General features: G+C 44.5%; 2 protein-coding genes across 4 annotated transcripts in view; both read left to right on the top strand.

The window, feature by feature from the left end:
• The window catches only part of LOC121569470 (junction plakoglobin-like), a 66,443-nt gene extending 54,284 nt beyond the window's left edge, over positions 1-12,159 (top strand). For both annotated transcript variants that reach the window (XM_045210869.1, XM_045210870.1), the window contains exons 9-16: positions 461-799; positions 4,559-4,711; positions 6,031-6,150; positions 6,321-6,471; positions 7,150-7,271; positions 8,019-8,061; positions 10,565-10,714; positions 10,968-12,159. In XM_045210869.1, the coding sequence (XP_045066804.1) occupies positions 461-799; positions 4,559-4,711; positions 6,031-6,150; positions 6,321-6,471; positions 7,150-7,271; positions 8,019-8,061; positions 10,565-10,701 (1,065 nt within the window). In that variant the 3' untranslated portion in view covers positions 10,702-10,714; positions 10,968-12,159. The remainder of the gene's footprint in view (positions 1-460; positions 800-4,558; positions 4,712-6,030; positions 6,151-6,320; positions 6,472-7,149; positions 7,272-8,018; positions 8,062-10,564; positions 10,715-10,967) is intronic.
• Positions 12,160-16,461: 4,302 nt separating this feature from the next.
• On the top strand, positions 16,462-25,593 carry LOC121569469 (WAS/WASL-interacting protein family member 2-like). Of its 2 annotated transcripts, none has more exons than XM_045210653.1 (8): positions 16,462-16,727; positions 17,490-17,615; positions 18,486-18,618; positions 18,871-18,981; positions 19,553-20,239; positions 20,682-20,753; positions 23,129-23,230; positions 23,409-25,593. In XM_045210653.1, exons 2-8 carry the CDS (start codon positions 17,556-17,558, stop codon positions 23,447-23,449), a joined length of 1,206 nt encoding a protein of 401 aa, XP_045066588.1. In that variant the 5' UTR covers positions 16,462-16,727; positions 17,490-17,555; the 3' UTR covers positions 23,450-25,593. The 2 variants fall into 2 exon arrangements, with proteins under 2 accessions (XP_045066588.1, XP_041736382.2); XM_041880448.2 differs by having other exon boundaries at positions 20,682-20,879.
• The last annotated feature ends 529 nt before the right edge of the window (positions 25,594-26,122 follow it).

The following is a 26,122-nucleotide window of genomic DNA, read 5'->3' as shown; positions in this document are numbered from 1 at the left end:
CTGCCCCCTCTCATTGAGTAACTCAAGTTGAAGGCCGACAAGGGTACTGCAGGCTGCCATTCATTCGTAACTAAATTACCTTCTTCTTCTGTGTGTGATTTTAAGATAATCGGTTCAAGGACATACATCTGGTGTGTTAGAAAAGCAGTTATTAGTACCATGATTGTCTTCAAAACATTTAATTATTTATATAAAGATTGACCACGAAGATTTACATTTTTCCATTCACTATAATGGGAGATCCTGTTTTCTGCTAACAATGCTGCAGTCGGCCTTGAACTTCTGTGGCTTCAAAGAAGCAGTCCTTCTCCCCTGATAAAGACAGTACCATCGAGTTCTACAGAGACACTAACATAGTTGGAGTTCTACAGTAAAAAAATTATGAACAAACAAAGGACAGACAAATAAATCATTCTCAATCCCCGCCTCTCTTCCTACCTCCCCCTCTCTCTGTCTGTAGGATGGTCTGGACGGCCTGCTGCAGGTGTTAGTGGGACAGCTGGGTTCGGACGACGTCAACATGCTGACGTGCGCCACAGGGATCCTGTCCAACCTCACCTGCAACAACTCCCGCAACAAGGCCCTGGTAACGCAGTGCGGCGGCGTTGAGGCGCTCATCCACGCCGTGCTGCGGGCTGGAGAAAAGGAGGACGTGGCCGAGCCCGCCGTCTGTGCCCTGCGCCACCTGACGTCACGCCACCAGGACGCCGAGCTGGCCCAGAATGCTGTACGGCTGCATTATGGTATTCCTGCCATCGTCAAACTGCTGGGGCAGCCCCACTACTGGCCTGTGGTGAAGGTGAGGGGGGAGATAGTTGGTTGAGGAGGGTATGGGAGTGGAGAAGAGGTGAGAAAAAGGTATACTGTGCTTGTTTTGTCTGGCTCGTTGTTTTGTCTGGCTGGTAGCTCCATTACTGAACTGTGGTTAAGTTAAAGGTGAGGGGTGAAGGATCAAAGAGTGAAGTTTGCAGGCTGGTTGTGATTGTTTTGTCTGACCAGTTAATCTTTTGTTTATTGTTTTGTCTGGCTTGAGTGTTTGGTTGTTTTGTTTGGCTGGCTGCTTTGTCTGTGTGATTGTTTTGTTTACCTAAATAACTGGTTGTGGTACATCCATGTATCTATGTGTCTATATCCAGCAGCTGCAGTCAGTCTTTAATGATTCCTCGTTTAACGGGTGCTTGAGTGAGGTTAAAATCATTACATACAGCCACCACTCATTGTCCCCTTCTTTGCAATGTATGATGCACTGTACATATTAATACATTATCTTTGAGGCTTTAATTGGAAACAAAATGGCTATACTATTTAGGGCTCTATTCAATCCGCATCGCAGAAGTTCAGCTTTACACCGTGATTTAAATAAATTTAATAAATTTAAAGGCAATGTTCATGCTTTAGTGGAGTCTTTATTCATAGTAAACACTGCATATGTCGGCTCAATCCGAAATTACCTTAACATTTCTATTTTGCGGAATCTGTAAAGCTTCAGCGTTTCAGATTGAATAGAGCCCTTCATTTAGATGGAACTGTTGTTTGAAAATGGTAGCACATTAATGAAAGCAGGTCAGTGGGGATGTTTTGTAGAGAGTGAGGCCTGCATAGAAGTTGTTCAATATGCCAGATGTAGTGCAGGCAGGGTACTATGCTGTACCCCGAGGCAGGGCACAGGACGTGCCTCCCATAATCCTGCTGGGTTGCTCTGGAGACCATTCGGCTACCTCGGACAACACCCGCTGGCTCCCACTGTCCCCTCTCTGGCTTTTTGTTTTTGTTTTGGAGTAAACGACGGTGGGAGGGAGGGAGGGAGGGAGGGAGGGAGGGAGGGAGGGAGAGAGAGAGAGAGAGAGAAAATACACAAAGATTGAGAAAAATAGAAATGGCTAATTTGGGTGAGAGAAAGAGAGCGAGAGAGAGAGAGAGAAAGGGCTGCTCACAGGCAGTAAGTGTAGCATGCATCACACAACAACGTCACTGTGGAACAATGATAACATCGTCTGGGATTTGCAAGGCCTTCGCTGTCATTCTTTAGCAATGAAAACAAGATTGGTTGGATTTTTCTCTGAATCCAGTGGCTACCTTATGAATTTATATCAATGTGTTATTGTTGTCTGTTTCATCAGGGAATAGTGCACACCCATCTTTGACAGCAGATGGATTTAAAGATAGCGAGAGAGTTAAATGCTCAACTTGCCAGAATAACCACTCTCACAACGAAATAAATCATGCTAAAATGTCAGCCTAGTATGAGGGTAAACCAATGTCTAACAATATGCTATGGATATACAGTAGATATAGTAAGATGATAGTAGACATAATAGTAATATCAATAGTAATACAGTATAGCTATAGTTGGATACTAGTAATAGTAATATCAAAGGTACCACCTACCAATGAATGTAATCTTTGCTTTATGAGTGGTAGTTTTCCTCTCTTATGATCTAAACAGTCAACTAGCATGATAAGGAAGGTTAGGTTCCCCTCCCCCTCCAATCCCGTGCTTCAGTCTCTGATCGGTTTTGAGATGCTCTTCTGATTCGCTCCCAGCAAGCAGCATCCGTGAAGCACGCTTGAGTTCATGCCAATCGGAACAGAACACTTCAATGGTCGAGGGTATGTGTGTGTCCTGCTGTCCTGCTCTGTCATTCCCATGGGCACTGGTCCACAAGAATGACCCTTTATTTTTACCCCGATGTGCACTAGCCTCTCTGTGTGTCGTGTTTGTGTCCCAATAGTCCATCGGTGTTCTTTCCTTGTGTCATTTCCTTCAATTCTGATCTAAAAGTATTTGATGAGTGAGTGAAAGCAGTATGGTAGGCACCTATCTAGTCTTTTCACATGTCATTGGTCTAAAACGACAGACTAAAGTAATCCATTTAAGAGTATTTGTACCCACTCTGTGTGTGCACGTAGGACTATGCATGTGCACTTGGCAAGTGGCCATGTGTGTCTTCATGACTCCAGTGACGGTAGCAGCAGGTAAACATTGACATGTCTCATCCTCACTAACTGACAGAAAGGTGTTGTGGTGTTCTAAGGCCTATTTGCAGCCAGCTATCCATGTATTGGCATCTTGTTGCTGATTACTTGACCATGTATACATTATTTCCCATTTGGGGGATATTAGGCTTTGAGTTTATTAGCTCTGATGGAACTAAATACTAGTCACACACAAAGAACATGAATGAAACACACACACATTGCTCTCTCCCTCACACACACTGCTCTCTCCCTCACACACACATTGCTCTCTCCCTCACACACACACACTGCTCTCTCCCTCACACACTGCTCTCTCCCTCACACACACACACACTGCTCTCTCCCTCACACACACACACACACTGCTCTCTCCCTCACACACACACACTGCTCTCTCCCTCACATACACACACTGCTCTCTCCCTCACACACACACACTGCTCTCTCCCTCACACACTGCTCTCTCCCTCACATACACACATTGCTCTCTCCCTCACACACACACACTGCTCTCTCCCTCACACACTGCTCTCTCCCTCACACACACACACTGCTCTCTCCCTCACACACACACACTGCTCTCTCCCTCACACACCTCTCTCTCTGCCTCCTTCTGCTCTATGTCAGCCAGAAGGTCTCTCTGCACCAAGCTGTGTCTAATCACTCATTTACGCCTTCTGAATTTAAATCTCCTACTGTGGCAGAGTGTGTGTGTTTGTCTATCCAAACTCATATGGATAAGCAACGAGAGCCATATAAATATTGACCTGGGAATGCTGGAATGCACACGTGTGTATGTTCATCTGTGACTCCGTACACATACATGTCCGTGCACAAGCGGGATTTAATAATTAATTTACAGGCTGAATTAGCCAACCTTTCCGCCCTCTCTCTCTCCGTGTGGTACGGAGACAGACGCTACGGGCCATGCCTGAATTTTCCTCCTGATCTGCACTCCGCTCTGACAGACAGCAGGGGGTGTGTGTGTGTGTGTGTGTGTGTGTGTGTGTGTGTGTGTGTGTGTGCGTGCGCATGTGTGTGGAGGATTAGGCAACCAGATCTCCATCACAGCACACGCCAGGACGATTCTCAATCCAGCCGGAGCTCTTTTAATAAAGGGGAGATTGTAATTTAATGATGTGAAATGAATGATGAGGTTTTTAAAGGGGACTTTATATAAGATGTTATTGGCCCATGTTGTGGCTAGGGGTCGGGGTATGGGAAATGGGAGGAAACATCAGAGGACAGGGCAGGGTTATGGTGAGCCAGACCATCATTTCAGGAGGTGGCAGCTCACGTTCTGTTAAATGTGATTGCAGTTACATTGCCGCAGCTTGCATCACTTGCACAGTCGCACATATAGGTGTATACCTTAGGGTACGTATGCGTTCTTTCACATGAGCTCCACACTGCAGTGCCAAGTCCTTAATAGATGTGTACTGTATGCTTTCAGACATGCACTCTCATAATCATGCAGTATATCATGTATTTGTGCACTGGGTATTGTAGCAGTAACAGATATTATATTGGTGCTTTTTCCATACAGCTACGTTCAACCCGCCCCCTCTCTTTCCCATAGGCCACGGTTGGTCTGATCCGTAACCTGGCGCTGTGCCCAGTCAATCAGGCCCCACTGAGGGATGCTGGAGCCATCCCCCGATTGGTCAACCTGCTGCTGAATGCTCACCAGGACACCCAGAGACACGCCTCCAGTTCTCAGCAGACGTACCAGGTCAGTCACGACACCATTCAACACAAAAGTCTCACTATCACAGGAATGACACTGTCATCATCCATAATGATAGAAGTTATGTCACCTTCATCAGTGGTGTAAAGTACTTAAGTAAAAATACTTTAAAGTACTACTTAAGTCGTTTTTTGGGGTATCTGTAGTTTACTTTACTATTTATATTTTTGACCATTTTTACTTCACTACATTCCTAAAGAATGTAATGTACTTTTTACTCCACACATTTTCCCTGACACCCAAAAGTACTCGTTACATTTTGAATGCTTAGCAGGACAGGAAAATTGTCAAATTCACGCACTTATCAAGAGAACATCCCTGGTCGTCCCTACTGCCTCTGATCTGGCGGACTCACTAAACACAAATGCTTTGTTTGTAAATGATGTCTGAGTGTTGGAGTGTGCCACTGGCTATCCATAAATTAAACAAAGAAGAAAATCGTGCGATCTGGTTTGCTTAATATAAGGAATGTGAAATGACTTATACTCTTACTTTTGATACTTAAGTATAATTGAGCAATTCCATTTACTTTTGATACTTAAGTATATTTAAAACCAAATACTTTTTGACTTTTATTCAAGTAGTATTTTACTGGGTGACTTTCACTTTTACTTGAGTCATTTTCCATGAAGGTATCTTTACTTTTACTCAAGTATGAAAATGTACTTTTTCCACCACTGACCACAGTCACAACACTTATACAGAGTGAGTCGCCTCCTTTGCAACCCACATACCACAGATTAATCCACTCCATTACATGCTAGCCATATCACACAATCACCTCAGCCAAATTGTACAGAATTCAAATACACTGAAGCACTCGAAGCAACATTCTTTCAACACACTGCACATCAAATCACAAAAATGCCATTCTCTGTGGAAACAGTTCCTCACACTGTAAAACGAGTAGGTTGTATTTCAGACAGTAAAGGGGTGCAATGTGCCACTCAGGGTCCCAGCAGGATAGTCCAGTTGTCACCACCATGCCCCAGCTCCAGCACACGCCCCATCCCAGACCTCTCCAACCCAATGTAGGCCAGTTGGCCTATAGGGAGACCCAGTGACAGAGATCCATTTCAGTCCATTTTATGGGGTTTTGAAGCCATTGGGAACTTGCCCAAACGTGATTTGGGATACAGTGCTCTCTGAGTGTCAAATTGAATGGCGCCCAGCTGTTGTATTGCAGAATGTTACCAAGTGATCAAAACAAACCCATACATCAATGTATCATCCCACAGAGGATTTCACAAAGTCACACGCACTCCACACACACACTTCCTAACTCTCTTCCCCACTCCTCCCAGGATGGTGTTCGTATGGAGGAGATAGTGGAGGGCTGTACAGGAGCCCTGCACATCCTGGCCAGAGACCCCGTCAACAGGGGAGAGATCGCCAGCATGCAGACCATTCCACTCTTTGTACAGGTTAATGTCTAATACAACAAACTCTCAGTTGGAGCTGTATGCACTTGTGTGAGAGAGAGAAAGTGGAAAAGAGAGTGAAAAAAAGTGAGTGTGTGTTACTTGTGAGTTTTGGTGTATTTTAGCAGATGTGTGTGTAACTCTGAGCTCTCCCTCTCTCCATCTGTCCGTAGTTGTTGTACTCGTACGTGGAGAACGTGAAGCGTGTGTCTGCGGGGGTGCTGTGTGAGCTGGCCGTGGACAAGCAGTCTGCAGAGATGATCGACGCAGAGGGAGCCTCTGCCCCACTCATGGAGCTGCTGCACTCCAGCAACGAGGGCATCGGTCAGTCTCTTCATAAACAGAAGCTTATGCTTTAGTGGATTTTATATAGCTCTCTTCTTTAAACAAACACTTGGGCGTTCAAAACAGTCCCATATAAATACAAATAGACACACACACATGACTCTCCTACGCTCTTAGAAAATAAAAGTCTCTCTCTCTCTCTCTCTCTCTCTCTCTCTCTCTCTCTCTCTCTCTCTCTCTCTCTCTGTATCTCTCTCTCTCTCTCTCTCTCTGTCTCTCTCTCTGTCTCTCTGTCTCTCTCTCGCTCTCTCTCTCTTTCTCTCTCATATGCACACAGACCTCTTACAAACAAATATGACCTCTTTATCTCTCCATCTCCTTTTAATAATGTGTGCTGACTAATCAAACATGACTCTCTGTCTCTTTAAATCTCTCTACATCTCTGCCACCCACCTCTCTCTGACCATCTCACTTTCTCAATGTTGTCCTATGTACCCCATTAGCATTTTGGATACTCATCATAACTGTTCATAGCGTAGAGGCAATGACAAACAACCTCTTGATAGCTCTTCCTTCTTCTCTCCCTCCCTCTCTCACCCCCGCCCACCCACTCTTTCCCCCACTCCCTCTTTCCATGTCTCTCCCCCACTCCCTCCTTCCCCCACTCACTCTCTCCCCTTCCCCCACCCCCTCTCTCCCCCCACCTCTCCCTCACAGCCACCTATGCGGCAGCCGTTCTCTTCCGTATCTCGGAGGACAAGAGTTCTGACTACAGGAAGCGTGTGTCCGTGGAGCTCACCCACTCACTGTTCAAACACGACCCTGCGGCCTGGGAGATGGTAAGCCTCTGTCTCTGACGCCGCCTATAGCCTGGGAGCGATCAGTACAAGGATCAGTAGTGGCTGGCCCTGTTGGAACACCTTTACGGTTCATCTCAGTTGTCTATAGGGGCTTGACTGGCTTCGGCCCTTGGATTGCTTTAAACCAATCCAATATTTCTCCGATCAGTCATTGCTTCAGGGAAGAACTGTAACAAAATCCAAATACACACCACACCACTACACAATCGATACCACTCAGTAATCAATCTGTATGTTTACCTTCCACGCTTGCATTACCATAAGAATGAATCCCCAACAACTAACTCTATCTAGTGTTTGTGCATGATTTCAAAACCTGCATGCCTAATGCGCTAAGTATCTCCGAGCCCCACACATCGCCACAGGCTCCCAAAGCTCATTGGATAATTACAGCTATCCAGACTCAACGATTGGATTAGTGGCAGATCTGGCCCAGGTGTTAATCAATCACATCGAGCCGGGAACCTGCTGACTCATCAGGTTGTCAAGGGGAGCGGAGACATGGAGGCCCAAAGCAGACAGGTCTACTGTTTACACTACATCCGCCATGAGGAAGTATCGAACTCCAAAGGGATAGATTTACTGACTGAGCGTTGTTGGCACCAGGTGTAAAGTCAACGTCTGCCACTGTTGTTTTTTAGAAGGGGATCGGTAAAAGTATAGTGTTTGAAGTTAGAATGGTACATATTTACATGAATATTTCTCAATCTCTCGCTTTCTCTCCAGGCCCACAATGCTGTACCCATGCAAGCTGCATACATGGCGGATGGTGAGTGTGGACCAATCCTATCCTTCAGTACAATATACCAATGTACACCACTGTTGTATAATATGCTAGATTATAAACCATGTGGTTCGAGCCCTGAATGCTGATTGGCTGAAAGCCGTGGTATATCAGACCGTATACCATGGGTATAACAACAAAATATACTATATACTGGTCTAATTACATTGGTAACCAGTTTATAATAGCAATAAGGCACCTCGTGGGTTTGTGGTATATGGCCACCCTCTGGTACACACAGTCCACTGTCACTCATCACAGCCACTGACAGGAAACCAATCAAGTGGCACTTAACCTAAATTAGGTCCGACTCAAAACATTAATTTTTACTGCTCTAATTATGTTGGTAACCACTTTATAATAGCAATAAGGCACCTCAGGGGTTTGTGATATATGGCCAATATACCACGGCTAAGGGCTGTATCCAGGCACTCCGCATTGCGTCTTGCATAAGAACAGCCCTTCACCATGGTATACCGGCCATATACCACACCTCCTTGAGCCTTAATGCTTAATTACACTACTGTAATGAACATCTTACATTACACTACTGCATTTCACAAAAAAAAGGCAAGAGAGAGAGATAGATCGACAGACCAGAAGAGAGAGAGGCAGAGATGGATTGACACACACACACACACCAGAGTCGGACCTAATTTAGGTTAAGTGCCACTTGATTGGTTTCCTGTCAGTGGCTGTGACGAGTAACAGTGGACTGTGTGTACCAGAGGGTGATCATTAAATCAACATGCAAGCAATGTCACAGCAAAGTCTACCCTCATCTCACTAGTCACGCACACACACAAACACATACTCAAACAATAATTGAGTTTCTTGCTCATATACACACAGACAGACACACACAGACACACACAGACACACACAGACACACACACACACAGACACAGACACACACAGACACAGAGACACACACACACACACACACAGAGACACACACACACAGACACACACAGTCACACACACAGAGACACACACACACAGTCACACACACACAGACAGAGACACACACACACACACACACAGACACACACACATACATACATACACACACACACACACACACACAGACAGACACACACACAGACACACACACAGACAGACACACAGACAGACACAGACAGAAACACACACACACACAGACACACACACAGACACACAGACACACACACACAGAGCCACACAGTAGTGAGCATCTGAGATGAGGAAAACAAGAGATGTGTTTATAGAAAGCAGGAGGTCTTGTCCTTTTCCCCTCAGCAGTCCATCAGACCCCAGGGAGTGTGGGGGACCCCTGCTGTTTATATAATGCACTCGGCCCCCTGGCCGCACTGCAGAGTGTGTGTGTGTGTGTGTGCGCGTGCATTCATGTGCGTTCATGTGTGTGTGTTTCTCTCTGATGTGTCTGCTCCCACCATGCCCTGGAGAGGGGGCGGGTGATAAGGGGGGAGGAGGGGTGCACTATAGGCTGTCAGCGGGGATGGCATTAGATTCACAGAGGTATCTATCTATTCCCCTCTGGTCACATTTCCATGTCATTTACATTTCCATTAACTGGCCATCTATCATCGTCAAGCGATCTCCCGCACTCTATCCCGCTCTCTCTCTCACACACACACACGCTGCTGAGTTGACACCCACTCTCTCTTTTCCACTGCTCGGCTAATGCTCCCTCCCTCCTTCCTGTGATTGCGTAACACTTCTCCTCTATCGAAAACACTGGCACTCTCTCTATCTGGTGAATTTATCTTTCGGGTTTTTTCCCTAGCTCTATCGGTCACTACTTTATCTCTTTGCACTCATACAGCATCTTTATCTAGCTAATCTTAGGTCTATGTCATATGTCCTAGTTGTGAATCTCCACTCTGTCTTCCTCTCCTCTCATCCATCCCTCTCTCATCCATCCCTCTCGTCCATCCCTCTCTCATCCATCCCTCTCGTCCATCCCTCTCTCATCCATCCCTCTCTCTGCATACTTACAACAGTCAATCCTCCTCATCTCAATATCTTTAATTATAATTCTGAACTCTATCCCTCATATATCCCCCAGTGTGTGTGTGTGTGTGTGTGTGTGTGTATGTGGTACATTAGTCACCATCCTTCCACAGCACTGTGTGTCCTTTTGCTGCTGACGCTTAATCCATATTGCAGTGCTCACATTATTAAACAGGGTATGAAATAGCATTAATGGAATAGAATAGAGGTGAAGAGATTATTATTCCTGTTCTTCTTTCCATCCGTCACAAGAAAAGGTCTGCTGATGGGAGCAAAGCTCATTTCTGACTGCCTGTCTAATCATTTGGATGCTTGAACACTGTCTGTCAGTGTCAATACACCAAATGAGCTTGCCTCTCTGTTTGCCTGGGTATTCTATATTTGTCTAATTTCTCTCGCTCTATCTCGTTCCCCCCCCCCTCCCCCCCGCTATCCCTTCCTCTCATCGCTCTCTCTCTCTCTCTCCTTCCCTCAGAGCTGGATGGAGCCTACCCCCCCTACGGCTACTCTGACCTGGCCATGGACGGGATGCCACTGGAAGCAGAGATGCATGAGCAGTACATGCCTGAGATGGCCTACGATCCCCGACAGGCCTACCCAGAGCCCCTCTAACACACAGGGCCAGGTCAGTGATGTAGGCGCATACACACACACCTAGCTACACAGAGCTCCTCTAATGCACAGACTCTGCACATACTTTCCCCAGCACACACATACACACACACGCCCAGAATGGCTGTAAAACACAGACAGCTCAGCTCTGTAGTTACATAGTAAATTACATAGTACACACATGAATAACAACATACCACAATTGCAACATTTTAAAACCACATGAAACATGGATTATGTCTAAATAACTGCCTCTTCCATTGAAGGCACAAAATGGAAGGAGTGGTATTGGCATGATCACCAAGGAGGGACAGATGAACGAGGATTCCACCACAAAGGGAAACTCATATTTCATGGGGAGACATTGGGCAATCAGGGGCTGTTGTCAGAAAACACAAGAAAAAGAAAAGAAAAAAACAATAACAAGAATGTTGTGTTCCTCAAAGTGAAAAGTTGCTTTGTTACAGTTAATGTGGAGGGAAATTGAACTTTAACTTTTAGATGCTGTGTTGGTTTTAGACGTTTCCTTGCATATTTACAGTGCGCATCTTTTTTTTATGTGTATAATTTGCATGGTGGTATGCAGAGCCACATACAGTAGTCCTCAACCATAACCAGTAACATTGAGTTCAGACAATAAGAAGTCCTGTTCGTCACGTTATGAGACTGGTGGCTATTTGGAACAGCAGCGGTCCCTGAGCTGCCTATAACTGTCTATAACCCCAGTCCAGTCCATGATCCAGACTACTGCTGGGTCTGAGGGTCCGAGACAAGCACCCTCTTCCCTGAAGATGTGTCCACAACCACTCTCTCCTAGTCGAGTGGTCTCCCAAGCACACTAAACTACAACTTCAGCTGGTGCGGTTGGTTCTCCTCTGTTCCTGTGGACCGGTCTTGATCACATACAGTTACAGACACTCAACCGACACAGTATACATATGGATCATGGACTAATACATTGTGCTTCAACATAAAACGTGTGTATGATCCAAAACGTAATGTCTGGCAGGCCCACACCCTTTAACAGCTACTACAACTGACGGTTCCACAAAGTATGTGCGTTGTTATGGAAGAGGTGTTTTTTTATGTCTTGATGTTTGGGGGGTGTTGGGGAGGAAGTATTTCTGAGGTTATGGCAGGGGTTGTATGCCAAAGAGATTTATTTTGTGACGATGATAATCATATAGCTTTCTGTTTGTTTTCTATTTTGATTGGGTGGGGGTTGTGTGGGGGGAAGCAGTCATCGTGATTCTGTTGTTTGTAGTGTGTGTGCTATACCGACCCCGCTGCACATTCCTACCTTCCAAACGATAGAAAAGAGAAAGAGAAACATGGGATGATAGAAGGATGATGTTGATAAGAGATGAATGGAGAGGAAATTAACACAATGAATATGCATTTTTACAGAACATTTTTAGTTTGAAACTTTTTTTCAAATAAAACAAACTATATTAACTAGCCTGCCTCCTGTGTATTTTTATGGATAATTGGATCTTATTTAGCCCTGAGGTCATTATTGCTTTCACTCATTGTCAGTCAAGCCAGGTCGAAACTCCAGCCTATAAAAACCACTGCACGCTGGTGGTGAAGAATCCAAAGTAAACTCTGTCTCACAGCGCCCCCAAGAGGCAGGACATCTGCCCTCTCAGTACCACATTCGGGTTTCAAATAGTAATAACAACCGAAAGCCTTTGATAAACATACTGATAACTAACCACAATTCATATGTGCATGTAGCGGAGGGAGATCATACCAGAAAAACTCACCCATAGCTTGAAATGGCGCCATTGAATCGGATCCGGGTTAGGGCTCCACTGTAACCGGCATTACTGTGCGTCACACATGCCACTAAAGTGAGAATCATCACAAAGAGAGAAGTGTGAAGTAAAGTGTATAAAGAGAAGGTAGCGATTCAGTGGCGACCCGTCATTCAGGGCAGGCAGAGCCCCACCTGTTTTGAGCCCCACATTTCTAGCAAAAATAAATAAATAATTTGGGCTTGCCTGTTTTTTTGGGCATTATTACGTGTCACATATCAGTTTGCAAACAATGTAAAAAAACAAACAAACATTGAGTTAATAGAGCTGCATACAAACATGGTCTCTTTTTTGTTTTTTTGGGGTAAGGCAGCTCCAAAATGCAGGTGTTTCAGCCTAGCTCAGTGCTTTCTGTGGTGGTGGGGAAAGCCAGCAGAAAATACGAAGCACTGCGCCGTGATTGGCTCAGTGTTCTGTCACTCATGGCACTCACTAAGTCACCGCGAAGTCTAAGGGTAGATCACGAAAATTCAAGCCCCTTGCGTGCTGCCATAGAGTTACATTAGAAGTGCCCTTCCAAAAAGGCTCAAGGTCATTGACCACAGATAAAATCAGTAGCTTTGATTGGACTGATCATGTCAACATCATACATTCAAAATCTTAGCTAGCAGTCATCATCATGAATCAAGTCGACAATCTACTGACAAATCCTTTTTAATCCTTGTCATATGAAGACAAATTATGACGAGAAAATATAGATAAAACGTATCGGTGCTCATTGGCCATTGGACATAAACATTACACAACAAGTTGGAAATCGCAAATTCAAGTGGTTTGGAAGGAATCGGTGGCTAACTGCAAGCATTGCAAAGCAATCACTAGCCTGCTATTCAGTGGAGTGACTGTGTGGTCACAAATCTGGGATTAAGGGGCTATTTTCCAAGTTTAAAATGATAAACATTCAACATTGGCCATGCTGTCAATTAAGCATGATTTGTACCGCGCTCAAAACAACTGTTAACTCAGAACTGCTAAAAACTTGACCTCCATTGAGTTCAAGACAACTGGAAGTCGGGAATAAACAAGCTCCGACTGGGAAAATACGTTTTGAACAGTCATCCAACTCGGAATTGTAAATCTGGCCTCTTTCTCTTTATTTGATGACAAAATTTGCTCACGAAGGACCGCCGCCCCACCTTCATGTTCAAGTGAGCACAGCACAACAAGGTGAAAATGTATTGTATGCTGCTGCATAAATGATGTAATATCCCAGGGAGATATGTATACTGTAGCTAAGAAAGTAATACTAAGTGTATGTTGTGTAGTAAGATGTTAGTAGCCCTTGTGCCTCACCCTAATAATTTGGTCTATTTACCCCTCTTAATTTCACCTACTGGTGCACATGTAGCCTGTAACCTGTTTTAGAGAAATGTAATCATTGAATATTGTAAGAGCTTTCATTGTCTGCCCTTTATTTATCCTACAGTTCTGACTTGGTGTACAGGGAGAACACTGTAAGAACGGCCCATACTCTGAATTCTGTCGCTGTACATTTCAAAAGTGCAAAACAAATAGTTATATTGACTACGTCCGTCCGAGCTCGCTCATTAATGTCTTATTCAAAATTACGGATTGCCTCTTATCCGCTCGTCGTCCCCTTATGCCATAGTTTGTACATCTCAATTGTCATTAGAAACCACATTTGTTTAAGCAAGTCAGGCATATCAGCTATGTTTTTTTTAAAGGCAGTAAATGACGCTGAATTAACTATTTCGCTGCCAGACAAGGCTTCGCTGATAGCCAGGTGACTAAAATGTAAATGTAGCATTGGTAAGATATTGGGACTGCTGTTGGGACAGCTTTATGTAGGCCCTAACAGTTTGTGGGCACCGTTTGTCACCGGTATAGTGCAATTAATGTATTGTTTAGTGTTGAGTAGTGTTGTGTAGTGTAGTGGCTTTGCTGGCATGCATCCCACTTGTTTTATTTTTTGCCCCACCAAGATTTAGATGCTAAAATCGCCATTGTAGAGATTCAGCGTTGATTTTAGGGATAGGGTTTCTGGGACAACATAAGAGAAAGGAGGCAGTCAGTGTGTGTGTGTGTGTGTGTGTGTGTGTGTGTGTGTGTAGTGTGTCCCGACTTCATTCAGTATAGGCCTACTGCCACCAAGTGGTTGTTGTGGTAATTGACAGCTGGGCAGGGTGTCTGACATTTCCATCTCACACCTGACTCCTTTACTATTTGGAAAGCATGAAATTGAAGGAAAAAGTCTGCAGTGCACCCCAGAATATGAAGCTAGCTACAACTAGACGTTGCTCTCTTGCTTATTAAAGATAGTGTTTTAGATGATGCTTAGATGATGTGTGGTGTAGTTTCTTCCAATCCTCTCCTGACCTTGCATTGAAGAAAAACGGCCTAGAAGCACAAGCATTTCGCTACACCCGCTATAACATCTGCTAAACACGCGTCTGTGACAAATAACATTTGATTTGATTTGAAGAACAAGATTTTCACAGAATGATTGTTGCAGTCATAAGAATGTATAATAGCCTAATGTAACACAGCATCATTTGATACCATTACAGAGAGGTTCTTCTAGCCTTCCTCCATTTTGATGTACACTCAAAGATCGTGGATAAATGAAGATTTCCTACTCAGGCAGTTTACCAGTGAATGTGTCATAATACCCATAAACCTAGCGGTCAAACAGGGAAATTATTCCAATCATTTTCCCACCATAAATGTTTCCCATAGGGGATTTTAGAAACACTTAAAACAAAGACTGTGTTTCATGTAGGCTTACCCTGGCCTGACGTTTTGATAACCATATAAATCTCTCTCAAACAAGGTGACTTTTATCAATATTTGCAGCTCTATTAATTCTTAGATTCGAAAATGCTAATTAGTATCAAAGTAGACTACAAATCCCTGCAAGCCCCTGCATCTCTAGCTGACACCTTTGCAAACAGGTATTGTGTCAATTTAAAACTTGCACAAGACAGTTCACAGAATTGTCAAATTAAAGAAATGTTGCCAATTTATTCATTACTACATTTATCTAACATTAGATAGTTAATCCAGAGAATCGTACCTTTGCCTCGATTCGGCAGTCTCGTCCAGATCATCATGGCATTTGTAGTTTTTTATGATAGCCACATTAGCAGCTAATTAGCATTTCCTTTTTGGGGTGTAAATACATGCGAATATATTGATAAGTCACCTTGTCCTAGAGAGATTTACACGGTTATCAAAACATCACACCAGGGAAAGCCTACACAAAACACATCCCTTATTTTAAGTGTTTCTAAAAAACCCTATGGGAAAAATGAATGGAGAAAAAACAATTGGAACCATTTCCCTGTTTGACCGCTAGGTTTTATGGGTATTATGACTCATACTGTGGTACAGGGCTCAAACTGTTTTCTTGGTTGTGGCTATGGAACATAGAGATAGATAGAGGGCTCATCTTTATATCTGTGCCATTATAGCGTCTGTGACAGCATGGGCAGCGCCATTGAGACAACAACAACCCATAGGAATCCCCACCGTTGACAACTTTGACTACTTTAAAATGGTGGAAGCCCTCAATGGCGCTGCCCATGCTAAAATTGCCTTTTGGCCACTAGAGGCCTCTAATATTCTCTATGCTCTGGAACTGACATGGCCACTAATGTTTTGCATATACATTTCAACAATATGCTGGTTATCATGGTTCCAAATGTTGAATAGGCACAACATTCTCTGGGGTGAACCATTAATTCAAAAGATTAGAAATCACCTTTAAAAAACTGTGATATATGAGTTAGGAGGCAAACAAACTACTCATCCCATACAGCATTGAGGTCTATGTATCCTCCAGTCACAAAAAAATATGCAAGTCACGTGATCTGTTGGTGAGCACATGACGCTGCTCGATAGCTATATCTTCCAAACACAGGGCAGACGCAAGTGAGGCGGGGGCAATAGGTAGACCAGAGTGGCCCCGCCCCGACACGAATAAATTAGGGAGTAGGGTGTCTCGTTTTCTCTGCCATCTCTGGTACACTGCAGTGCCAGTGTACATTTCTGTCTGCACACTTCCATCTACACTGCTTCAGCAAATCTCAGCTGCAAGTGAAGTGAAGGGACGTGAGCGTGAATTCAGGAGTGAAATATCAATGGACAGCTTGAAACTTATAATACACTTGAGATTAACTACCGAGAACGAAGAAACAAATATGAGTTAAAACCTCAAATATCAAACGACTGGGCTGCTAAGAAACTCAAGTAAGTTGCACTCTGAAGCAATCTAGTTAGCAGTTAGCCCAATTAAGCTAACTTGCAAAGGTTGCCGACACTGGCAGGCTAACCCAGATAGCTTGCTCGCTTCAGATCCTGTAGTTAGCTAACATGACAGCCTTTAACATTAGCCAAACATGATAGCCATGATGAACTCGCGCCATGTATGCTATAGCTGAGATTCATAGCTAACGTTACGTTTAGTTAGGATGTATCACAGCCATGCTTTATTTCAAGATAGCTAGCTAGTTATTCTTTTGCAGGGCCGCCACAATGGCTTTAAGTTTGAATGCTAATTGCTTAGCTAGCTAACGTTAGTTTGTCACCTTGCTGCATAACGTTAGTCAACTAAGTTAATCGTTATGCTAACTATTGGCTAATCTGACCTAGTTACCGATGACCAGGTTTATTTGGAGATTTCACCCTATTGGATGCTTTACAGCGATCTACAGTCGGCTCGTTCACATTCCACAGCAGCACTGACCCAACGTTAGCTCTCTGCTAGCATAACTAGCTAGTTAGGCCAACTTGCGAAGTGAAGACGTCATCAATAACAATGTCACATGAGCCCAGCAGGTTAACATGTATTAGATGGCAAGCTACCTAGCTACGTGGTTTTAAAAACATATCTATTTTATTGCAAGGGAAGCAATCAAATCGAAGGGAACCTCTTCTACCTAGCTAACTGTGCTAGTTGACAAATTCATGCTTGATAACATTACCACTAGATATTTTTCTGCGTTATTTCAGGTGGTGACTGAGTTTTTGTGTATCTGAGACCCCAGGCCATCCACAAGACTTGTTGAGTGGGCCAGGATGCCGATCCCTCCCCCTCCCCCCCCCTGTGGCCCCCCTCCACCCCCCACCTTCTGCCAGGTAAGAACTTATTCTAGCATGCAGGTGTCACCTGGATGCAACATGTTTCCTGTGCAACTGTGTGGATCTGAGAAAACAGTATCAGTCAAACCTATGATAGGGACATATTTAATGGGTATGAGCCATGATGTAGGCCTAGCTCCAAACCATGATGTAGGCATAGAGCACACTACTGAAATCTGAAATAAGCTCTCTTCGTGGCCTGTGATAGTATGTGCTATCCTCTCCCTGCCAAGCCCAACCAGAGGCTGTGTCTCAAATGGCACCCTATTCCCTTATATAGTGCACTCTGGTCAAAGGTAGTGCACTATATAAGGAAAAGGGTGCCATTCGGGACGTAGCCAGAGTGCGTCTGGTTTATTCAAGTGATTAGCGCTGCTCGCTCAACTAATCATCCTCTAATTTTTTACACATGAAGTAATTCACATAATGAGGCAGTGGACCGACCAGGCCTCTGCAGACAGGGCTGCATAACGCTATGGTTTTTATGCAATGGACAACTAATGAATTACTTAATGTAAAGGACTCACAAAATAGAAATCTTATTCAAATGAATTGTGCTGTAGCCCCTATCAAGAACACGTTCTACCCGGCTAATTCCCTTGCACCAACTGTGACGTGGCTTTCTGCAAACTGTTACCTGTCAGGTTATGTATAATCTCAGTTAGTTACGGGCAAGTCTATGGGCCAAATGTCCCCTCCCCATCCCAAATTGGAAAGACGCCTGTGAAATCGTGATTTGTCCAAAGCACCAGAACTAATGCTGCTCGTTATCTCACGCATCCTGTTGTATCAAAACAGATCTACTGTACCGTTAAGTGTGCTGTGCTAAGCTAACTAGAGGACACGCGCTCTCTCTTCCCCTCGCAGGCCAACACCACCCCACCCAAGCTGAACCGAGATGAGGCCAAAGGCAGAGGAGCCCTGCTCGGTGACATCCACAAAGGGGCCAAGCTGAAGAAGGTCGGCGTGGTCAATGACCGGAGCGCACCCGTCTTAGAAAGTAAGGCCACAGCACCACTAAGGTTCACCCTTGTCTCAGATCTACTATTCTGGTAGTGTTTTACTAACTAATCTGATTGGATGGAAGTAAGAAGGACAGAACTGATGAGGCTAGGGTAGTGCTTGGAGCACACTCACTGGGGGACAAGGTTTATTTCACAGGAATGAAATGGGAGATCATAAGGGTAATTATACATATAATAGGTTACTATTGTAATGTATGTAATTTAACCTTGTTTTCTTGCCTGTCAAGAGCCTAAAGGAGGTGGTGGTGGTAATGGAGGTGGAGGAGGCTCGTCAGGGGCCATTCAGCCAATGGGAGGTATTTTCCAGGCAGGTGTGCCTAAATTACGACCAGTCGGAGGCAAGTATTGAATATCTTAACTGTTAATAGTAATGGTGTCACTAACAAAGATTCCCCCCAAAAATCTGGGCTGCTGAAGGAGTGGTCCGTCAAATTATATTGAGAAAGTAGGTTTAAAACGGCTATTTAATTCCCTTCAATTATATTTATTGCTGACAAGTTTGGGAGTAAGCATCTTCGTCAAGGCTCTATTGCAATAGGTGAAAAATGAGCACTGGTCTTTGACTGCGTAGGTAGGGCAGCCCGTCAGGTTTCAGTGTTGTCATTGGGCAGGGCTGTAATAGATCTGACACAGGCACGGCTGAAGGAGATTTGCTGATTCACAATAATGTTTTCCCTAACCTGCACGTCTGCGTTAGTGTTAGATTTAATCATATGAAGGGCAGGGCCTTACCATCTGTCAGGGAGAAAATATTAGAACATGGATTATGATGAATAAAACAACCTAATGATACATTTCTGTTGTTCTGTACTAACTCTGCACTGAGAAATGTCCTCATGTTTCTCTGTTCATGTATTAATGAATCTTCATATAAATTGCTGATGACGTGATTTTAATTGTTTTGTGCAGATGGTTCGGTTGGCAGGTCAGCCTTGACGTCTCCTGGCACGCGCCCCGCTGCTCCTCGCCCCCCCGGACCCCCTGTTCGCCAGGACAACACAGACTGCTCAGCCCAGCAGGCCTCTCCCCCGGAGCACTCCCGCTCCCAGAGGCCCTCCCTCCCCGACCTCTCCCGCCCCCTCAGCGGAGGCAGCCCTAACAGTGGCATGAAGCACAGCTCCTCCGCCCCTCCACCTCCTCCCCCTTTCTCTCGCCGGGGCAACGCACCCTCTGCCCCAACTCAGAAGGCGGCACCACCTGCCCCCTCCTACAACCGGGAGAAGCCCCTCCCTCCCACGCCAGGACAGAGGGGGCCTTCCCCGGTGCCGGTCCGCAACAGCGCCCCTCCTCCGCCCCCTTCTCCCAACAACAACCGCCGGCCCCCGACGTCAGGGGGCTCCTCGGCATCCTCCTCTTCCTCCTCTCTGGGTCCACCTCCTCCACCGTACCGCCAGCCCATGACCAACGGCCCCTCCAGCCCGGTTAACGAAGCCGCCCCGGAGCTACCTCAGAGACACAACTCCCTCAGCAAGAAGCCGTCGCCCGGACCTGGACACACTCCAACCCGTGGGCAAGCTCCACCCCCGCCGCCCTCCCCCTCCCCGCCAGGCGGACGCCCGCCCCCTCCAGTCCGTGAGCCCCCCGGCAGAGGAGCAGGTATGTTCCTACTAGTGCTCTCCTTGTTCCTCTACCTGTCCATTTTAAGTTCTGGAAAAAAACTGAAATGCTTTCTACTGTTTGTGTTATGCATAGTTCAGTCACACAATTCGGTCACATTCTCACTGTGCTGTGTCTGTCACACCACCCTTTTTCTTGGGGGGGGGACAATTATTTTTTACCTCTATCTCCTCTTGTCAATCACGTCATAATGTGAGGCAAGCGAGGAGAGGTGATTTTATTTATTAGTGTAGAAATTCAATCAGTGTAGAAAGTCCTGTGGCAAGGCGTGGCGCTACAGTCAGGAAGGTGGCGTGTCATGACAGGCCTGCAGTGTTTTCCGTGCGTTCCTGTCTGTCTGTATTGTAATGAGTGTTAGACTGATGGTTAGCCAGTGTGGCGGCTCTCTTTATTATTCCTTAATGACCGTTTGTCTGTACAGCTCCACCCCTGCCTGGGTCGACGCAACGAAACAGTGGTCGGGATGCCCCCCCTCCACCACCCCCATACAGAGGTAGCCCCTCAGAGCCTCATAGCCGTGGCAAGCCCCCTCCTCCTCCCTCCCGTACCCCAGCCGGACCCCCGCCCCCTCCCCCACCTATCCGCAATGGACACACCTCCATTTCCCGCTCCTTCATAGGTGAGTCTTCTTCCCCATACTGCATCACCTGACCTCAAATTCAGTTTCCCTCTACATTAACAACCAACTCTCATTTTCTTAGTCAATCTACTTGGGATTCTTTTGGATTGTATAAAATGTTGCAGTCCAAGTATGTATTGAATCTGTAAAAGAGAAGAGAAAACTATACATCTGAGTTGGTCAAATCGATTTGAGTTGGGTAAAGGGTAAACTGACTGTTTTTTATTTTATTTGTTAATACAGTACCAGTCAAAAGTTTGGACACACCTACTCATTCAAGGGTTTTTCTTTATTTTTGCTATTTTCTACATTGTAGAATAATTGTGAAGACATCAAAACTATGTAATAACACATGGAATCATTTAGTAACCAAAAAAGTGTTAAACAAATCAAAAAATAATTTTAGATTCTTCTAAGTAGCCACCCTTTGCCTTGATGACAGCTTTGCACAATCTTGGCATTCTCTCAACCAGCTTCATGAAATAGTAACCTGGAATGTGTTTCAATTAACAGGTGCGTCTTGTTAAAAGTTAATTTAATGAGTTTGAGCCAATCAGTTGTGTTGTGAAAAGGTAGGGGTGGTATACAGAAGATAGCCCTATTTGGTAAAAGACCAAGTCCATATGGCAAGAACAGCTCAAATAAACAAAGAGAAACGACAGTCCATCATTACTTTAAGACATGAAGGTCAGTCAATCTGGAAAATGTCAAGAACTTTGAACGGTTCTTCAAGTGCAGTCGCAAAAACCATCAAGCGCTATGATGAAACTGGCTCTCATGATGACCGCTACAGGAAAGGAAGACCCAGAGTTACCTCTGCTGCAGAGGATAAGTTCATTAGAGTTAACTGCACCTCAGATTGCAGCCCAAATAAATTATTCACAGAGTCCAAGTAACAGACACATCTCAACATCAACTGTTCAGAGGAGACTGCGTGAATCAGGCCTTCATCATAATAATAATAATAATAATATGCCATTTAGCAGACGCTTTTATCCAAAGCGACTTAGTCATGCGTGCATAATTTTTTTTTTGTGTATGGGTGGTCCCGGGGATCGAACCCACTACCTTGGCGTTACAAGCGCCGTGCTCTACCAGCTGAGCTACAGAGGACCACTGGTCGAATTGCTTCAAAGAAACCACTACCAAAGGACCCCAATAATAAGAAGAGACTTGCTTGGGCCAAGAAACACGAGCAATGGACATTAGACCGGTGGAAATCTGTCCTTTTGGTTTGATGAGTCCAAATTTGAGATCTTTGGTTCCAACCGCCGTGTCTTTGTGAGACGCAGAGTAGGTGACCGGATGATCTCTGCATGTGTGGTTCTCACCGTGAAGCTTGGAGGAGGTGGTGTGGGGGTGCTTTGCTGGTGACACTGTCTGTGATTTATTTCAAGGCACACTTAACCAGCATGGCTACCACACCATTCTGCAGCGATACGCCATCCCATCTGGTTTGCGCTTAGTCCCACTATCATTTGTTTTTCAAGAGGACAATGACCCAAACCACACCTCCAGGCTGTGTAAGGGCTATTTACCAAGAAGGAGAGTGATGGAGTGCTGCATCAGCTGACCTGGCCTCCACAATCCCCTGACCTCAACCCAATTGAGATGGTTTGGGATGAGTCGGACCGCAGAGTGAATGAAAAGCAGCCAACAAGTGCTCAGCATATGTGGGAACTCCTTCAAGACTGTTGGAAAAGCATTCCAGATGACTACCTCATGAAGCTGGTTGAGAGAATGCCAAGAGTGTGCAAAGCTGTCATCAAGGCAAAGGGTGGCTACTTTGAAGAATAAACATTTTTTTATTTAACACTTTTTTGGTTACTACATGATTCCAGATGTGTTATTTCATAGTGTTGGTGTCTTCACTATTATTCTACAATGTAGAAAATAGTAAAAATAAAGAAAAACCCTTGAATGAGTAGGTGTCCAAACTTTTGACTGGTACTGTATTAACAAATAAAATAAAATAAATACGGTCAGTTTACCCAACTCAAATCGATTTGACCAAAAACGGATGAATATCTAGTGCTTCAGAGCTCTTGATCCATGGCTCCTTCGGGTGGAACAATTGGATCAAAACAAAAGAGAGGTTTGAGAATTACCATCACTTCCCACTCTTCCCTACTGTTCTTTCCGTCCTCTCCTCTCTCTTGCCCTTCGTTGACCTTCAATGGCCTTGACCACCCCCCCTGACCTGTCCGCCTGACCTGAACTGTCATCTTCCTAACCTTCTCTCCCTACAGATGACTTTGAGTCCAAGTATTCTTTCCACCCTCTGGATGACTTCCCTGCTCCAGAGGAGTACCGGCACTTCACCAAGATCTACCCCAGCAAAGCCAACAGAGGTGAGGGCTCACTTCTCAGTGTGACCAAACATTTCAATAAGTAATGTACACACATTTTTCACACACATTTTCTGGTGCAGAGTACAAAAATGTATACATGAAAGGAATATAAATATTTTCCCCATAGGCCTATAGTTTATTGTAAAAGCTTTTTGTTTTGACTGTGTTTGTTTGACAGTGATGAGGGGAGCTCCTCCTGCACCCCCTGTGGGAAGGTGAACACTGTGAGACCACGTCACTTCTACTATACAGGAGACAAGGGTTTTATATATATATACACACACTGTACTTTCTCACATAGAGCCTACAGCATATAACATATACCTACATGCTTCTCATTTGACAACATTCCATTTCACTTAAACTCCATAACCATTCACTCACACGCTCACCCTTGAAAATGGCCCAGAAAGACCTGTTGGGTTTAGGACGACAGGAAGCTTGGAAAATAAGACTAGACATTGTAAGCATTGCATTCCTCCTCTGAAGAAAAGGAAAGAAATGGAAGAGAAGTTCTACAATAAGGTCTTTATTTTTGCTATGGCAGTCTCACTCCATTTGAAGGTGGAGTTGGCAGCTTACTTATGCCATTCCCAGCCTGTGTCCGCTTGGGTGAACTTGCCCTGTTTTGTCACAGACGAAGGCAGACTTACCCATTGATCGTGTTTCCAGGCTCTTGTGTGTGGATGGGGAACACTTTGACACCGGTATGAAAGACATTAATATCCATACTAAACAGACTGTTGCGATTTGTCAAAATTGACATGTTTTTCTCCACGTCATCAGAGTATTCCCTGTGAGAGCCCACATCACCATGAAATGGTTGAACACCAGTCAGTCCTCTCCCTGTAAGAAGAAACACCAGGGACTCTACAGCCTGGTTCTAAGTGTCTAAAGTTCCCTTGCTGATGGAGGGAACTGCTACTGTTTGAAAGTTCTCTCAGGTATACGGTTTGCGGAACAGAGAACTCTGTTTGCTGGAGATAATGATTATGTTGGAAAGGCATTATTAGATAAGAGGTTCTCTCCAAAAGTGCCAACTGAGTCGGAACTGAACTGGGAACAGCCCATATCCCCCATCCTGTTTCCCTGCTGCAAGGCTGTCGTGGTTTCTCTTATGAATGGTTGGAATGATGGACTGACAAAAACAATAGTTCCATACGTTCTCTGTGATAGTTGGCAGTAATCAACACCTGTGACGATCGTTGGTTTGTGGTAAAGGTCTTCCTATTTAGAATGATGCACATGTATGGGATCTTGCAGCAAGGAATCTTCCTCCCTACTCAGAAAAAAAGATGCATGTTGTCTTTCTTTTATTCAGTTTGTCTGTCTTGACAAAATGCATGAGGGAGAGCTTGTTAGTTGTCCTAAATGCAAAGCAGACACAAGTATTATGCCTTTAACACTAGTCGGGTCACTGAAACCATTTCATGACAACTAACTCATATGAACACTACAACCCCACTAGCTTAAACATGACTGAATTTTTAAAATGCATTGCATGCTACAGGATGCTGGACCAGTACATTGACACTAAAATACTCAACCTGAACCCAGGCAATGAGTTGGAAGCAGTCCAAGAGTTTATTGTTCAAAATTGATAGAAAATTATGTTGAGGAGTAGATAAATGTATGCTTTCAAATACAAACCTTATCCTGCCGAGTTCATATTATGAACTCTGCAGGATAAGGTTTGTTGATACCCACAATAGCCACTTGGGTGGCAGTATTTGATGTTTTTGCATAGGGAGACGTGGGACCTATATGCTTGTGATGCAGTACCCCTTCAATTTGTCTTAAAAAAAAAAAAACATAGTTGTGTATTATGGATTTGGGCAATGTTGAGCGAGAGGGCAGTACATGCTTGTATGTCTGTGTACCAATTTTGAGATATTCTGCTGAGGGTTGAATGGACAAACTAATGATAACAGCCATGTTGTTCAACTCAATCATATTTGTCTACATTCTGTCTTTGAAATAATCAACTTGATTTCCGGAATTACATTTCTGTAATGTAGTCCTTACATTTCTGTAATGTAGTCCTTACATTTCTGTAATGTAGTCTTTACATTTCTTTGCTTAATGCTCTTGTGACCACAAGCCTGAAACAAATGCACGTTGTTACACAGGGGGGGTGAACCTTTTTAAGGCTGGTACCTGTGATTGGTTCCTATTGTTTGTGTTGTGTGGGGTTAGTTTTATTCCTCAGTGACAGAACCCCCTTAAACTGTCCCTCACTGTTCTCTTATTTCAACCCTTTGCTGGTCTTTTGCCTTATTATACGCATTCGCTGTAAGAGTCAATTCAGGATTTGTAAAAAAGAAAGGAAAGCTAATCATTAAATGTATACACCTCATGGCTAATACGGTAGTCATAGCTATTGTTCTACTTTCAATGTGTATAAAGCTTGTAATATAGTGAGTAAAACGGGGATGGATAACGGCAGGCTTTTGTCAGAAACCAGTGACGAACTGTTAGTCTTTCCATATATCTCTTTCTCTTACCTTCTGTCCCCCTTTAGATATTCCCTCTCTGTGTCACAGAGGGCCTGTGTGGCCATTCAACAGGAGCAGTATGTACTCACATTGAGAGAACCTCCTTGTTCATGTCTTCTCATCCCCCATTCCATACTTAGCTTAATCCAGGCCCTGGTTCCTTCTGTACATTTCACCCTTCTGCATCAGACATGTTGTACCAATTCAATAAAAATGTCAGTGATGGGGGGGAAAAAGTCAATTTCCTGTCTTTATCTGCAATCTGTCTAAATTTTTTTTACATTTTAGTCATTTAGCAGACGCTCTTATCCAGAGCGACTTACAGTTAGTGCATACATTATTTTTTTATTTTTCATACTGGCCCCCGTGGGAATCGAACCCACAACCCTGGCGTTGC

Source organism: Coregonus clupeaformis, chromosome 35 (genome assembly GCF_020615455.1).
Source record: "Coregonus clupeaformis isolate EN_2021a chromosome 35, ASM2061545v1, whole genome shotgun sequence".
Classification (NCBI taxonomy): domain Eukaryota; kingdom Metazoa; phylum Chordata; class Actinopteri; order Salmoniformes; family Salmonidae; genus Coregonus; species Coregonus clupeaformis.
Note: the sequence above shows the minus strand (reverse complement) of the source record. Positions and strands in the feature narration are given on the sequence as shown.